The sequence below is a fragment of the Tyto alba genome, unplaced genomic scaffold (genome assembly GCF_018691265.1).
Source record: "Tyto alba isolate M040663 unplaced genomic scaffold, T.alba_DEE_v4.0 Super-Scaffold_30, whole genome shotgun sequence".
NCBI lineage: Eukaryota > Metazoa > Chordata > Aves > Strigiformes > Tytonidae > Tyto > Tyto alba.
Window position 1 is genome coordinate 5,235,694 of NW_024881305.1, and position 16,679 is coordinate 5,252,372.

At 42.3% G+C, this 16,679-nt stretch overlaps 1 protein-coding gene across 2 annotated transcripts; it reads right to left on the minus strand.

The window, feature by feature from the left end:
• Nucleotides 1–3,785: 3,785 nt before the first annotated feature.
• On the minus strand, nucleotides 3,786–16,259 carry PM20D1 (peptidase M20 domain containing 1). 2 transcript variants are annotated; one of them, XM_033009555.2, is made up of 13 exons: nucleotides 16,025–16,259; nucleotides 14,523–14,609; nucleotides 13,684–13,916; nucleotides 12,168–12,254; nucleotides 11,230–11,363; nucleotides 10,661–10,780; nucleotides 9,815–9,890; nucleotides 9,530–9,591; nucleotides 9,197–9,275; nucleotides 8,053–8,124; nucleotides 7,137–7,305; nucleotides 6,321–6,420; nucleotides 3,786–5,489 (listed from the first exon to the last, which is right to left on the minus strand). In XM_033009555.2, the coding sequence occupies exons 1-13, from the start codon at nucleotides 16,227–16,229 to the stop codon at nucleotides 5,360–5,362; spliced, it is 1,554 nt and encodes a 517-aa protein (XP_032865446.2). In that variant the 5' UTR covers nucleotides 16,230–16,259; the 3' UTR covers nucleotides 3,786–5,359. The 2 variants fall into 2 exon arrangements, with proteins under 2 accessions (XP_032865446.2, XP_042656160.1); XM_042800226.1 differs by lacking the exon at nucleotides 6,321–6,420 and having other exon boundaries at nucleotides 5,373–5,489.
• Between the last annotated feature and the right edge of the window lie 420 nt (nucleotides 16,260–16,679).

Sequence of the window (16,679 nt, forward strand, 5' to 3'; positions counted from 1 at the left end):
TGAAGTAGGCTAAACTCAGACTTATCCTGAAGCTAGACTAAGATCAGTAGGCGAGCTAGTAAGTTTAAAGGTAGTTTACATATGTACACGTACACCAGATGTAGTGGCTGCAGTACAGCTAAAATAGTTAGAATCTGGAAAACAACATTCAGGTTTTCTCCCATGGGTTTTCTGGAGGAGTTCATATCCCTTGCTCTGGCCATTGGCTCAATCTGTGATGGTAATCCACTGCTGCCTTTCTCTAATCATCTTCACCATACAGAAAACATGAAAATAACTTGTTGTAACTGTGGTAAGTGGACAGAGAGCATGTAGAGAGCCTCAGCACTGACACGCAGTCAGCACAGTCACTGAGCAGAGGATTACTGCCGTGAACTAGAAGGAGGTTTTTTGGTTACTCGGTTAAATAACTGAACTGCAGCCAGGCCCCTCCATGTGGTTGCCTTTCTAGTCCAAGATCAGGTACAGTGTTCAAGCAATAAGAGCATTTACAGAGCTACTATAAAACATGCAATTGTGTTGGATTAAAAATACAAATTAAAAGATGTGTGAAAAGCCCCCTGGGATATGCTACACGACTTGTGTGTTGCTTCTCATACCCCACTGCCCAGGCTGTGACCAACTCATAGGTAAATCCATCAGTGACAAAGAGCATTTACCCTTTGTCCCCTACCCCCTCCACTAACCACCCTTCCATGCGGTCATTTTCCTTCCTGCTGAGAACTGACTGCAGCTTCCTCTGGGGCCCAGCATCACAGCTCTTAAATCAGCCAGAGCAATCTCTCCTGAATGAAGCAGGTCACTCCCTTCCCCACCATGCTGAGCTCTTTATCTCTGCCACCCCTGCTACCCTGGGAAGCTGTGGAACCGGAAAGCAGAGCCAAGCCCCCTGCACGGCAACTCAGCTGACACACAGCCTTCACTGTGCTCTTCAGTTAAGGAGAATAATTCCCTGGGCAGCACTTTCACATACCTCCAGGCCTTGCTATGGGCACTGAGAGATGTTGGCATGAAACTATCAATGCTATACTAGGTCATAGCAGTGCAGTTTCTTTAAAGGGTTATTGTGAGAGCCTGAATTTGGGGACTAAAATGACAAACACGTCTGTAGAAGTTTCAAAGTACCAGCAAGCTCTGCATAGGAGCTGTGGATGAGGACTGAATGTATTGGCAAGAATCTGTGCAGAGTTCAACCCGGCAGCAAGCAGGTAGTACTGAAGAGCACTGAAGGTCAGGATTAAGGGTCACAGGCTGAGCTACAGGTGAGGACTGCTTCTCTATAATGGCAAAGGGCACTGCTGGCTATGACTGAGCAGCATCCAGCTTCCTCAGAGGATGTCTTGCTCTACGGCACTGATAAGACTTAGCGGCATGGGCTGAGCTGATTGGGAAGTTTTCATAGCACCTGCTTGAGAAAGTGGATTTCACCAGCTCTATAAAATACCAAACAAAATGGCAAAAGAGCAGCCAAGAATGCAAGTGTCAAACACAAGGCTGGAGGAAACAACTTTGTAAACACCTTGTTCCTGCATTCTCCTCCAGCTCTGTGACTGAACTCTCCACGGTCACTTGGCGCTGAAAATAAACCAAGTCCTTTGAAATAGAGGCCAACAACAGCTTTCTTTAGAAAATGCAGGTGTGGAATGTGACCTTTTCTCCATAGTGTAGCAAGCCCACATGACCCTAAATCGGCTGGTCTGCTAGCTAGCAGGCTGCTATGGCTGGACAACTACAGACATGTTACTTTGAGTAACTATTGTCAGAAAAATGGCAGCTCCGTAGACTTGGCTACAAAGCAGGGGCAAAAAGGAAGTTGCTATGGATATAACACAGGAACATGTTAACACACTGGAATTGGACTAACACAAACTGTGTTTAAAACTCCATCAGGTATGACACCAACTTATGTGTCTTCACAGCAGAAAAATCAGGCTTCTGCTTCTCTGGTGAATCAGAGGTAATTGCTCTACGTGCTCAAAAACACAGTGACTCAGTACAAGAAAAAGCGTATCACACAGAGCTATTAATCTGTGTTTTCATGATGTACTTGGCATTATTAAGTAACTACTCATGCAATGCGAAGTTGTATATGATCTTAGTAGAAAAGGCCAGCACATCATCCTTACACTCTTATTTACGTGATGACACCAAGATTTCAAATACCACTCAAGATGAGACATTATCTGAAAACATCTAATGGGAGCAGTAAAATGGGGTGGAAAGAAAACTGTTCTGTCAGGAGAGGTGTGCAGATACCAAACCACTGAGCAACCCTTCAGAATTGTGCCAGATAAGCATGACATGGCAGCTAATATGATAAAATGAGACTTAAGAATAGGAAGGACAAAGCTGGTGCATGGAAAAAAGCACCAACAATTATCAGAAGTGACCAGAGAAAATGGGCAAAGATGGGAATGGGCTGCTTCACCACTGGATCCTGCAAGACAGGGACTGTTTAAAGCAGTTTAGTGGCTTCAGGTTGCTGTAAAGCTCTGCTGAGCGTTTACTCAATGCAGAGGCATGATTTCAGCACTGGCTGATGAGCAGCACTTAATGAGGTTCTGCAACAAGCTGCATTAGCGAGAGAAACCTCATGGCACACATTTGCACCGTACCTGCCAAACCCAACCCTGCCTCTCAAGTGCTGTTTGCCCTTCGCTTTTCCTTCAACAGCAAAATGAATCTTCAGATGGATGTCCTTTAAAGAAACAATCCTCACCAAAACAGAGATGAGTGATTTGGGGTTGGGGACAGAAGATTACAAAATACAAAGGATGTTTTATGTTTTTAGGACACATTTACTATTACAACAGGCAAAGCAGCCCTCCTTCCACACACCACCACCTTCACTGCACAATAGCATGACCCAAGTTAGGATCAACCTGTGTGTTGCAACACAATCACAGAATGGTTGAGACTGGAAGGGACCTCGGGACATCATCTAATCTTTACTCCCAGGATGCTGTTGGCCTTCTTTGCCTCCAGGGCATGTTACTGGCTCATGTTCAACCTGTCCACCAGGACCCCTGTGTCCTTCTCTGCAAAGCTGCTTGCAAGCTGGGCAGTCCCCAGGACGGGGTTATTCCTCCCCTGGTGCAGGACTTTGCACTTCCCTCTGCTGAACTTCATGAGAGTCCTGCTTTCCCATTTCTCCAGCCTGTCAGGGTCCCTCTGAATGGCAGCACAACCATTAGGTGAGTCAACCATTCTTCCCAGTTTTGCATCATCTGCAAACTTGCTGAGGATGCACTGTCCTATCACCCAAGTCATTAATGAAGACATTGAACAATATTGACCCCATACTGCCATAGTCGAAGTGAAGGCTTTAGACTCAGTTGTCTTTATAGAGACTTGACAGAGAAGAAAAAAAATAAAAACTTTTCTCCACCTCCCACTCCTGGGGATGTTTTTTATTCTGTGCTGTATCCTGACACATCACTGTTGCTGTGTCTGCAGTGCGAGTTTGCAAGAGGAATGACACCTTCACAAAAGAGCCACAGACATGTGGCTAAACAAATTAATGATGTTAGGGCACAAAGAGAAAATGCAATAAACAGTAAAAGATGCAAGCTATTTACTACTCAATAAAGCATAAACAGAGCTAGATAATTTTGTATAGAAAGGGGAGCACCAGGGAGGGTGCAAAGATTAAAGCAGGCTGGAAAATATGTGGATTTGTTTTGATGGAAACTTTATGACTTGCTCTAGTGTAGAATCAGGTATGGAAATGACTCCACTGCGAATATACAGTTACATAAAAAGACTAAATAATAATCAGAAGAGAATCTGCATTCCTTGTTTTATTAGATGAAAATGCCGATCTGGTTTCAATTATTTAGTAGATTGACACAGTTTTAGCCCACGGGACATACTGATAAGATCAGACTGCAAATAAATAAGAGAACAGTGAACAGAAAGAATAGGAATCACAGTTCCATTGCTGTTTTTCAGAATACTTTTCAGAGTGTTTCCTGTACATTCCACTATATTTTATAATATGGATTTAAACCAGAACAACCACTTACTCCAGTGTATAATTCAAACTCTGAAAAAGAGACACACATCTCTCCAACAGTGCAAGAGGAAGAATTGCACTAGAATCTGCCTATCAGTATAACAAAGCAGCTTTCACTCAGTTTTTCCTTTAGCTGATATCTGGTTCTTAATTATTTGTTTAATTAATGATGGTAACTCCAACTAAAGAGACTATCAAGGCCAAAAGAATGCTTAACCCTTTAGTGCTAACAGATCAGCATGCTAGTGCAAGAAGTGCTAGATGAAATAGAGTCAACATCAATGGCCTGTCTACACTGGGATTCCCAAAGAGCTGAGTCAACAGAAGTGCTGCAGTAAAGTGAAAATCGCTTGCATGAGGCAGCGAAGGAACAAACACTCTCTGCTCCCACTAACCTGGAAGAGAAGGGCTTCACCATCTTTAACAATCAAGTTCTCAGAGGAGAAAGAGAAACATACACAACAGAAACTGAGTGAAAAGAGAATACATATGAGCAGACAACACTTGTTTACTTTCTTATTAAAAGCTGCAATTCTTATTCTGACAACCAGCTGCACAACACACCCTGAGCCATACCAAAGCATGACAGAGAAAAAAAAAAATAAATCACTGAAAAAGCAGGAAGAAAAGCTTTCAGCACCTCTGAGATGAGGTCAACATCAGTTAAAGCAACATAGCTAGAACTTCTGGAGCTCAGTATTTTAAAATAGTCTCAAATCAGTGCGTGCATGGGAGCACTCAGCAGTTGCAAGTTAACACTGACACTGGTTGAGAGCACCGTTGATGCTGGTTGAGAGCATCACCTGGGGGGGAAGCCCAAACCAAGCAGCAGTGCAACAAACTCTCAGTATAACTCTACCAATTACATGAAACCTACACCATGTCACAAACCTTTCATGTGAGCTTTTGGAAGACACATCATTTGTGAAAAAACAATTAACTGTATAAAACAAGTTTGTCAAAAGCACACGTAGGAAGATTCACCTCTTTTACTGATAGTGACTGCTGATTATAGCTTAGATTTTTAAGTGACTGCATATTTTAGAGGCTTAAAGAAAGTGCTGAAAAAATTAATACTATCAGATTAACGGCTGCATGTCAGACCAGCGAGGAACAGAAATCAGAGTTATTTGTTGTGCTTTGTCCAGGTTCTTAACACTTCCTGGCAAACTCCACATTTACCTAAAGCAGTAATCAGCAGTTTTTCCATCTGTATGTAAACCACAATATACAAAACCCAAATTCCAGACACAGCTCAATACACAACACACAACTGCATGTTACAGCCCAGACCCCTGCCATCCCAGAGTCCACCTTAGTAGCTGCTCTTCTCAGGTGTGTTAATCACAGCTCGTGGGAGTTTGCGTGAGGCTCCGGAAGCTCATCAGTGTCACAGTTTTTAATCAGCTGAAAGAGGAACTCGACCTGTTTCTCATAATTCTCAACTGAGATTCTCTCATTCAACCCATGGATCCTGTAAGAGAAAGAATGTTTTTCATTTCAGTCTGCATGCGTGACCCACCTGCATATATCCAGCACCCTACTTGCCTGTTCACTTCATAAAGCAATACACAATATAAAAATACAGCAATACACACCAAATACTGCACTGTAACTGCAGTGTCTACTCCTCATGCCAACCAAATGTCGATTCTAAGGCTCAGAGCAAAACAACTAAGACCATGGTATATGTGGCAAAGGAAAAACAGTATTCCAGCTCTCTGCCCATTTCTTGGCCATTTATATTACTGTCCTGTACAGTTACAAGAACACTCTACTCCTGTATTACCCAGACCTCAATAAAATGACAAATCTAGTACATGCTAAATAAACAAACAATCCCTTGCATGGTGATGTTCTTAGTTATCACTTTACTCCAGGAAACCTAATTTACAGCTTTAAGGAGCAAACAAATTCAGAGGGGCATGTATCCAAACATACAGATAAATCTCTGATACAAGGCAAACTACCAGACCACCACCTTTCACACTGCTGCACTATATAAAGGATCCAGTCAGCTTTACAGCACTGCTGCACTACTGACCGCGACACCTAGATGAGGTCCTGCCTGCATCTAAAGAACAGAAGAGTAAGGGCTAACACTCTTCCAGTGTAATTACCATCCCCTATTTGTGCAGCACCCAAATCTGCAGGAAATGGGTGGCCTGACAGAATGTGAGGCAACACCACCACCACGCCAAGGTATACAAGGTTGGGTTTCCTTCTTCTGCCTAACACGTATCGATTTTCTCTTTTGCTAGTCCCCACCCCAAACAGCTGCCCACGTGCAGACAGAACACAGTACCTGGGAAGATCGTCTGATTTCAAGACCAGTGGGTTAAATCGATAAATGGCATTTGTGACGTTAGTGAAATGCCTGCTGTCTGTGTTTCCAATACACGTGCCTGGAAAAAAACCCTTGGGTTTAATTTGCATGGGAGCAGCAATTTAATGACCCACACTTTTCCCAAGAGAAAGGAAAGGCATCTGATAATAGTTCCACACAACCCCTAGCTACACCAAAAGCAAAACCACTAGAAACAGTTTATTGGTACATCCTGGAAGAACATTCTCTCCTGCATGAACAGGAGGAGCTGAACATACAATTCAATCATTCTAACAATGGCCATGATAGTCAACCTCCATAAAAGTTCAAGCTTCAAACTGCAGTCCAATAAACAGTGCAGAACTAGGAAGGAGCTGCAAGAAAGAGAAGGGGCTGAGATCATAAGGAACAATACAGAAAAGCAGGAATGGCTTTGCCAGCTATGAAAACAATAAAAGAAGAGCTAAAGCAAGAAGACCTCCTACTCTCCCTCACAATTCCTTTCTTCCCTGAAGAGATTCCTTTGTATGTACAGAGAGTCAAATTCAAGGCTCATTGTTTCTGTCAGTTTCCTGTTTGCTTTTTTACTTCCGCTACTAACAAACAACATTAAAACTTTTAAAACATAAAGAGGGAATGGAATAAAAAGAGGAAAAACCAGCTGTTTCCAGTAGTTAACAGCTGGGGTGGAGAAGTACACAGAAAATGGAAACAAGTCAGTATCAGGCGATGGGGAACAGAAAAGCAGGGCGGAAGCTGGAGAGGAAACAATAATCATCATGTGCTTGCTGTTACCTGGGACCACGCTGTCAACATCTGGGAAAGTATCCAGAATGGTTCTTTGAAAAATATGGACTCCAAATGTCTGGTCATCCCAGGGACTGATGGGGAGCGGGTCAAAGGCCTCTACTACATCAATCTTCACTCTGTCATCAGCAATAGTGTTTCTAACTGTCTCTAGCACCTGTGGGTAAAACACAGAGATGAAATAAGCAAAAGAAACGGGAGAGCATCCCTTCTAGATGTCCGCAAACGTTCCACTTTCCAGAAGACATTTGTCTGTGAACTGCCTGTTGTGGCTGCAAATACAGACACATAGTTAGGACCGAAACCACATGGCAGGCTCTCTTCCTCTTACTCAGTGGGTGGCTGACACTTAAGCTAATTTTCTTATCCCCAGTGTAATCAGATGCACATCACTGTCTCAAGGTACTCCATAACTGCTTCAGTCCTGAAAGGCAGGAGGTCAACCTGCTGCTACTTGGTAGGTAGGTCATCTGAGGAAATAATCCAGAAAAAGCTTCCAGAGAGGTAAACTTTCATCAAAGGCCTGGGGAGTGAAGATATTATTTCCTGACAATGCATCACAGCTGTCCTTGGTGGGACAGGCATGTCATGCCTACTGAAGTGTGCAAGATTCCCACATTTCCACAGGTGACAAACCTTAACATTTCCATTCCATAATCACATATGATCCCTGTTCTCTTTGGCACAAAAAGACTTCCCAAATCTGCTCGATATAACTGCAAGGCATGTTACAACGTAATTGCACAAGTCCAATTCCCAAATCTTCCCCTTTTACTGCTTGTATGAACACAGGGAGAGGTGAAGAGTATTCTTACAGCACAGATCTGCTGCCACAAATGGCCAAGCGCCACTCTGCTCAGAAAGGGATGAAGAGCAGCCCTGTGTCGGGGGGGACAGTAAGTACCTCAGTGGCCTTCTCTGCAGAGTGGATCCGGAAGTTCACAGTTGCTTTTGCAGAAGATGGGATGACATTTATCTGGAAAAAAGGCATGACCAAAACTTAAAGGGAAGTTAAAAACAGATTAAAGTTCCAACTGAAAACTCAGAAACTGCTCAAGCAACTCCAGGCCTCAGATTAGTGCTTTACTGTTTCCGCTAACATTGAGTGTGACCTCTCTGCACTCTGTGTTAAAATACTGTAAATCTCATCTATAATGCTGATAATGACAAAAAGAAATATTCATCAATTCAACAAAAATTAAGTTGCTGTTACATAGTTTTCTTCTTGAGATAAGCCCTCTCCCTTCAGGAATTTCATACTGAGAAATTCTGGAAGTTTATGTCGGCTTTTTTAAGCAATATTTTTACCTCATTGTCATATTATTTTTCCTCATGTGTGAGACATGTAAGTCACTTAACAAATGATAGTACTGAAGACACATAACTCTTCTTTTCTACAGAATGAATATCTTTAGAAAAAAACAAGAAACCAGGGTGTCACTTCTCTCCTGGCCACTCAGTGTCACTGTTCAGTCACTGCATCTTGTTTTCTTGTCCAGTGATGCTTTTCAGTAACAAATTTTTTCAGGGACACACCAAACAGCCCATTTATTTTCCAGGGCTACAGTATTTCTGGATAGCTACACCTCCTTATCAGGGCAAGATCTGTATCAGCCAGAACCTGTTCTCTTTCAGTCCAAGGTACACACCAACCCTACTCTAACAAAGGGAAATGCCAGACCTGTGCTGACAAACACAAGACCCCATCTGGGCCATGGAAGTGTTTATGACTGTGACCATTTCAAATACTGCCATTGATACTTTGAATGATTACACAGAAAACTCTCTTCCTTACCCATCCCAAAATATAAACAATCTAGTTTACAGAGATCTTCTTATCACAGAGATCAGACACTTCTGAAAGGAAGTGATTTTCAACTGTAGCTAAACCCAAGCCACATCTAAAGTGAAAACGGGACTGGTGGTGACACCACACAGGGTCTAAGACCAGGGCCCCTAATGATCTTACAACTGGATATAAATAGGTGGAAGCCAAATGTCCTAATTGTCTCATCGTACTACATGGAGAGAAATGAAAATAAAGCTACCTTGATTCCTGCATTGAACATTGTAACTGCAGTAGTCGTTCGAATCAAGGCATTGGTGGAAGGTTTTGAGGCAAGAACTCTTACAAAAAAGAAAAAAAAAACCACAATATTTTTCAAAGAATCTTAATAACGATAAAACATAAGCATCGCAGTTACATAGGCAATAAGCTGAATGATGGTCTATTCAATTAACAAAGCAGTTATTAACAGTAAAGCACTGACTATACTATGAAACGGTATAACTGATTTCCTAGAAAGACTAGAAATGGCTAGTGGTCTTCACCTTTTAAGGGTGAGAGGCTGGGAATCGTCATCAAGGATATATTTTCTTACCTGCTGACAACAGGTGAAAACAGCCATAGATTGCTCATGATGAGATTGAGAGGAAAGCTGAACTAAGTGGAAGAAATAAAACCACAAATCAGAAAGTTTCTAATTTTCAGGAAGACAGTGTAGTCACTTGTCTATGGTTGAAATAATTCCAGCAGAAACAATTATCTGGGAGAAAGGCCAGCTTAAGTTTTCTCCTTTCCAGGGACAGCTCTAAACTCATATGCTGGGTTACTCTTCACTTACTAATATGAAAATCTGACAATGAAATCATAGTTCTTTCCTCACCTCTGATGCAAGGTGCTCCACAGTCATGAGTTCTGGCCCGTGGCCAAAGAGATTGCGCAAGGGATTCTGCTCCAGCCTACAGCAAAGCAAATCACATTTGAAATTTAAAAAATCTCAATTATTGCTCCAGAAGGTTGATGGGAATTTGATTTCTGACATGCATCCCTGTATTTGAGATGCAATCACATTTTCATCTCCTGGTAAGTAAATCTGCAAGCACAGGTCCAGGACAGATTTCTGAGCATTCCAAGTCACATGCAAAGACTTTCTTTCAAGAACAGATGAAAAAAATCAAAAAGCCTGACTCTTCTAAATACATGGAAACCTAGAAAAAATATCACATCAAATTCCATCGTACCTGGACCTACTAAGTTTTTCTAAAACATGTTTTTATTAGCCAATTTGATACCTACAGACATGTAATGAGATCATTTACCCAACCACATTCTGACTTTACACCATATTTATTGGCTTGGTTAATTACTAGCTAGAGTTAGCAGGTATGTGCAAGAATAAATTCCAGAGAATTTCTGCAACCCAATTAAAGCAGTATCTACAGAGTAAATTATGGTAGACACCATGATGCAGTAATTGTCTTGGTTTTCAATAATCAGCTGACACTAGGAACAGCTGAAGTGAAAAGACACTCCAGACACTTGGCTACTGTTCCTTCATGGGGGGGTTGCATTTCTGCCCTTCAAAGTGAGCTACAAATTGCAATTTCAAATATATAACATAAATTTGAAAAATACTCTAAATACAAATATTAAAAAAGAAAGTCTCATATCGGTGACTTTTGAGTCTGCTTGACTGTCTTCAACATTTAATGGACAGGGAAGGTCTCACCTGGACATCGCTGCTGCAAGAATACCAATAGTTGTCTCCTTAGGAGGAAAGGATGAATGTCCTGGCTCTTTTTCCACAGTGAAGTTCAGTGTTATTGAACCCTTTTCTGTGATAGCAATTCTGGGCAGTGATAAATAAATAAATGATTAATGCAACTCCAAACACACACGTACAGACTGTAGGTGAAAAGAATGACTCTGCATATTTTTCATATCATAAAAAAGACCGAAGAGGCAGCAACAACAAATCCTTCAACACAATCTGTAAATGTCTGGAGGACCGATATATGGGGTGCTTCTTCAGTGATCAGACTTTACAGCATACAGTTAACATGCTTGCACTACCTAAGTGGAACATTCTGCTTTTACCAGCACAGCTGTGATGGACAGCAAGCAAACTCTGGAGGTCCTTTGCTTGCACTTTGTGCCACTACTGTAGCTTTAACAATGCCAACACTGCCACATGCCTTGAAAACATATTTTATTGACATTGGCAAGGTCAATTCTCACAAATTAATTATTGAAAATGGATCACTTCCATCATGGTGAATTGTATTCTCTTTTACTTACACAGCTACTGGCTTCTTCACTCCTGCAATGATGCCATCTAGTATTGCGCTTCCCTCATCTAATAAGAAGGAGAGTTTCACCCCTCTAGCTTCCAACAGAGCTGCAATCTCCATTGCTCCCTTCCGACCAAACACCTGTGAGAATTCAGTCAGAGGAACAGGTCAGATTAAGCCATGTCATTGGGAAAGATACTGGCAAACATCTAGCTGTTGACAGTGGCCAGTGCTACAATGCAAAGAATTCAAGAAATTCCCTAGTGAACAGCTCTAGAGCAACCTGTCAATAAAAGATTCTTCCCAGAAAAATTCACTGGAGGTTAACAGCCTGGGAGCAGACGAATTTACATCCACGCCAAGGAATGCTCTCGTTCACAAGTCACTGAATGTTGCTTTGAATCCTACTAGTTCCTGGACACAATATCTCAGAGCTACAAGCTCCACACATTAGTCATTTTAAAGGGGTATTAATTTTAACTACTTGCAATTCTTTGTCTTTATATTTTGAAAATGAATAAACAAAACCACCTCATCTGTCTCTCTGTACTGTTTACTAGGGGGCCTACCCACACTAAAAGTGGAACATTTTTGTAAGCTCTTCCTGATCATTTGGAACAACCATGTAAATCTTAAGACAGCTTTTCACGTACTACATATATTCCAAAATGTGACTCCTGCTTCACCTTCCATGCAGAAAAGAATTTGAACTAACACTCTACTGTGTTCTTTTCCCTTTGCTCATCACACCAAACTCTTTGTCCATGTAATTTAAAGCCAAACAATCAATATATAACTATGGCCACGTGTCTGACACAGTATCTACCCACATAACCAAGATAAACAGGAAAGACTTTCCAGCTAAACTATGTTTAAAAATTAAGCCTTGTTACATACACGAACAACGCAAACAACTCGTTATTTTGATGGAATGAAAGAAAATACCTCTTCATCATGTCCAATACCAACATAGAAAGATCTACGGGGTCTGTAATTTCTTCTCAGCAAAAATTCTAGAGCTTGAAGAATACCCTGCAAAGAAAAAAAAAAAAAAGGCAGAATGTATTGCACTCTTCTTGTGTGTTAGTGAAGAGAATAAATGTAAAAGAATGCAATGCAACATAAAAGAAATATGATGCATTCACAGCCCTTAAGGAGACTTTGTCCTGTTCACAGTTGAGCTTTTTTTATTTCTCCAACTCCAACTGATGATATTCAGATTCTCTGGAAAACACGCTGCAGTATTTTTGGTCAATAATGTTTAAGACTTAGTGTGCTACACAGTGTCAGTGTAAATACACAAAACACAGTGTAGGCTTGTTCTTGCTACAGATGAATTCAGTGACAAACTGTACAGGAAGCATGACAGAGTTATAATTATCCAAGGAATTCACTGTTCCTTCAAGCTGCCTATCCAACACACAGTTTGTCTCTGACTTGAGCTACCAAATCCATCTATTTAATGAGCAGCATATTTTGTACAAGTAGTGCTAAGGTGACAGAAACAGAAGAATGAGAAATTTAATCTGGAGAATGAGAAACAAAAGCTACTATTTGCTATATTATTCCATCTCACCTGTTTTCCAATTTAAGCTAGTTATTTTTTTACATTAGAAGAAACTGTATCACCTCTACCAAGTCAGCACTCATTTTTGACATGTTCACTGAAATTGTTGATTTTTATTGTCCATTTGTGGAGTTACTTGTGCAGTTCACAGAAGAAGGAAGCATGAAACAAAGTTTTAAGTTGCAAGGCTTTGAAATTGATGATTAAACAACCTGAAGAAACTTTATAGGAGTATGGCCTATAAGCAGCCACGGCACTTGTGACATTTGTTTGCTAAACACCTGTTTAAATTTAAATACAAGGCTGTCCTGGTAGTAATCTTTGCAAGTCACAAAGGACTATTTTCTTTAATAATTTTTCCATCAACCTTTTCCCAAATGAGAAATCCTTCACTGATCAGTCTTTTTTGTACTTTATTCCTCCCAAATGTACTTAGTACAACAGTTCTTTGTTCTGCCACAGACGAGATAAAAGATACAAGGTTATTTGACTACAATATTGAATAAACATTGTTTACTCTGAAACTCAAGCCTTTTCAAAGGGCCAGGTTTGGCTTTGAATGCCCATATGACACCTGGGAAAAAGTAAAAGGTCTATCCCTGATTTCAAACACAGCATTTGACATAAAATTTAAATATGGCATGTAACCAAATACATCTGCATCTCTCAACATCTCTTTCTGTATCTTCTAAGAGCTTTAACTCTGCCTTCTTCAGTAATAAAAGACCACTCCATCTGGGATAAAACTGCAGGGCTTAAGAATTTTTCACTAACATCCTGCTTTTAAAGCGGGGCAAGAGGGACAATATAGTAAATGTCAAGAAAACAGATTCCTTTAGTCTACCTTTTTCAGACTTTATATCTCTCTGAAGTGATATTACCAAGATGACGTACTATGGCAGAATTTTTGTTATCCAGCGTTCCTCGTCCATAGATGAAACCTTCGTGCTCTGCAGCTGAGAAAGGAGGGAAATCCCAGCCCTCTGGGGGAGCAGGCACAACATCCATGTGTGCAAGCAGCATATAGGGCATCATTTCAGGGTTAGAACCCTGAACAGTAAAGAGATGGCTGTATTTCCCAACAATTTCATGTTGAATGAACTTTGAAGAAAATACTGCCGGGAAGACTGTTAAGAAAAAAATTAAAAACACGTGAAAAAGAAAAATTAACAATAATGTCTAATTTTATCATTATACACTCCATTGAGTAGACATCTATTTAGTCTCCAGGGCAGAACTGTAAGACTGACCACAATAAATTCACTTCAGGAAGCAGATGTGCAGCTTCATTCTCACACTTCTACCAATTCATCTCACTTGGTATTTAAGACTTTCCTAAGCAAAACCAGGAACTGTTGGTTCACCAGTGCTGCAGTTGTTTTGCAGGTAGCAACGATGGGACTGCCAAAAAAGCAGGCTGAAGCAGGGGCAGTCTTTTTTTTTTTTTTTTTTTTTTTTTCTTTTAAATAGCAAGGTCCTTTAACCATCTCAATGACCAAAAACCACCATTGCAAACAGACATTTGAACCTTCTCTGTTCTAGCTTTGGCCACTGCTACACCAAAGTACACTGCTGCAGAGGTGACTTATGTATGCCATTCTTTCCAGTCCTTTCCTGAGAAAAACAAAATAAGAATCTCTTCCATTATGATCAAGAACAATATATACTCTCTTCAATTTGTTTGTGAAAATAAACTTGAGCAGCAGAGATTGCTAAGAAAGAAAGTTTAGTACCTTCCTGAATGTAGTTTCCAAACTCTGCCATGGCAGTTGTATTCAAGTCCTCTGGAGATACAGAAACAGTTGGGATTTTAATAGCACCTTCAACAAAATACAAAACAGAAATCATTTGACACTGAAATCAGTCAAACAATACTAGAATCTCTTTTCAAAGTGGAAAGTAATATTTACATTCCTGAATATTTTCCAGGCTTTAAATATTATTTCACAGGATAGTAAATGCTGCCACTATCAAAAAACCACTGATATACTTCAGCTGAGCTGTGCACATGCAGCACACCAGTATTTCCTTGCAGTTTCAGCCAATGTATTTCTCCAGATACTTCAACTCCATTTTTCATCCTGAAGTGTTGAATGATATTGTTAGAAACACTACTGTCCAGAAGCAGTTGCATTTTGCTAGGGTGACCTGATTCCTCATAGTCATAAACTATTCTGGCAGCTAAGCAGGCAGCTTAGTGGGCAGTTCAAGGTCCTTTTCCAATAGTTAGTGAGACTGTGATGGCAAGATTGTTATAGCACCTTCTTTCATAGCGCTCCAACCTATTAAGATATATAAACAGGCAGGTCTTTTGTTCGTTCTTCCAGTCTGCTCTGTCATTTAAACAGGGTCAGACAAGGCTCCTCTCCAACATCGAGTCACTGTCACGCAAAACATGGGTATAACTTAGTCCCAACCATAGCTGCCTTTCCTAAAAGCATGTTGAGTGACGTTACAGATTCTTTTAAAGGTTGCCTTATTCAAGAAGAAACATAAAAATAAGTATCTCTTGTATTCCTGCATTTTCCCATTAAAAAAAAAGCACATAAACAGAATTTCCTATGTGATAAATCTTACAAACCAGCAACATACCAGCTCTACAGAACCAAACCCCTATTTGAACAGTCCAGAACTATCACTTCATGCCAGACTGTGGTTTCCTATAAACTGCCAACCCTCATAAGATCCAAATACACTCAAAGTCTTCTGCAGAAGACTGCGTCAGAGATCACAAACACACCCTGACTTGTTATAGACGGGTGGCGTGCAGTGAAGCGGTGTGCAAGGTTTCAGCCAACAGGAAAGAAAAAAAACCAAACCAGACTGATCTATCCCGTGGACAAACAGATGCCTAGCAAATGCAGTCACAGGGTGCCTGAAGCATTCTGCATGTATGAAGGGGAAACGCTAAAGAAAATCAACGTGGGAAGAAAGCTGGCTTCAGGAGAATAACCAACCAGCTTCCTCCAAGGGGAAAGGAGCTGAAGAAGTGTCCTTCACTGCTGACCCATTCCCACCCGTGTCCCATGGCCGGCCCTTGATGCCAACCTCTCTCCCTGCAGTGACCCATCGCAGCCCCAGGGCGAGCTCGGGACGCCCCAGCCGCGACGCCGGGGAAACAGGGGGCTGACAACAAGCCCTGCCCCGGGGATGGCGGGGGGCACACAGGCTGCAGGCCCCTGGGGAGGCCCCGGAGGGTGTGGGGAACCAGGGCGGCCGGCCGGGCCCCCCTCACCTCGCAGCGCCTCCTTGAGCTCCAGCCTCTCGCCGGCACTGAAGGCGGAGGTGCCGCCGCGCCGCGCCCAGAGCCGCGGGATCGCCGGGGAGCGCAGGAGGTAGGCCCGGAGCAGCACGGCGGCCGCCAGCGCCATTAATACCGCGAACAGCCCCAGGCCGACGGCCCAAGCCGCCGCCCGCCGCCGCCCGCCGCCGCCCGCCATCCCCAGCGGACTTGGCCCGCCGCCCCCGCGCAGCACCGGACGGGCGTGACCGAACGCCAATCGGCACCCACCCGCCCCAGAGGATGGCCAATCGGCAGGTTGGATCCGCCCCCCCCCTTCGCGAGTGCTCCTGGGAGTTGTAGTTCCGCGCCGCCGCACTTTTGAAATGGCGGCGGGAGGGTGGGGAGGGCGCGTTGGATTTTTATTCCTTCTGTGAAATCGCCCGTTTCTTATCTCGAAGGGACGTTTAGGATCCGTGGCGGACCGTATTTGCTACCCACGGCAGCAAGCAATAATGGGAATGTTCCCTCACCCTGGCTCGGGCTGTGTGTAGAGACCACTAGGAGGCCAAAAGTGTTGGAGCTCAGGATGTTGCTCCCAAAACGACGGGGTGTTTGAAGGCAAAGGTGTGCCCGTGGAGAATAACCACCCCCAGGTTCAGGGGTCCAC

Coding starts and splice junctions, on each gene's coding strand:
- PM20D1 (XM_033009555.2), bottom strand. CDS start 16,229: ATGGCGGGCGGCGGCGGGCGGCGGCGGGCGGCGGCTTGGGCCGTCGGC. Junction 11,364..12,167: donor GTATTGGACATGATGAAGAG/GTATTTTCTTTC, acceptor GAATTCTCACAG/GTGTTTGGTCGGAAGGGAGC. Junction 5,490..6,320: donor AAATCAGACGATCTTCCCAG/GTACTGTGTTCT, acceptor TTTCTCTTACAG/GATCCATGGGTTGAATGAGA.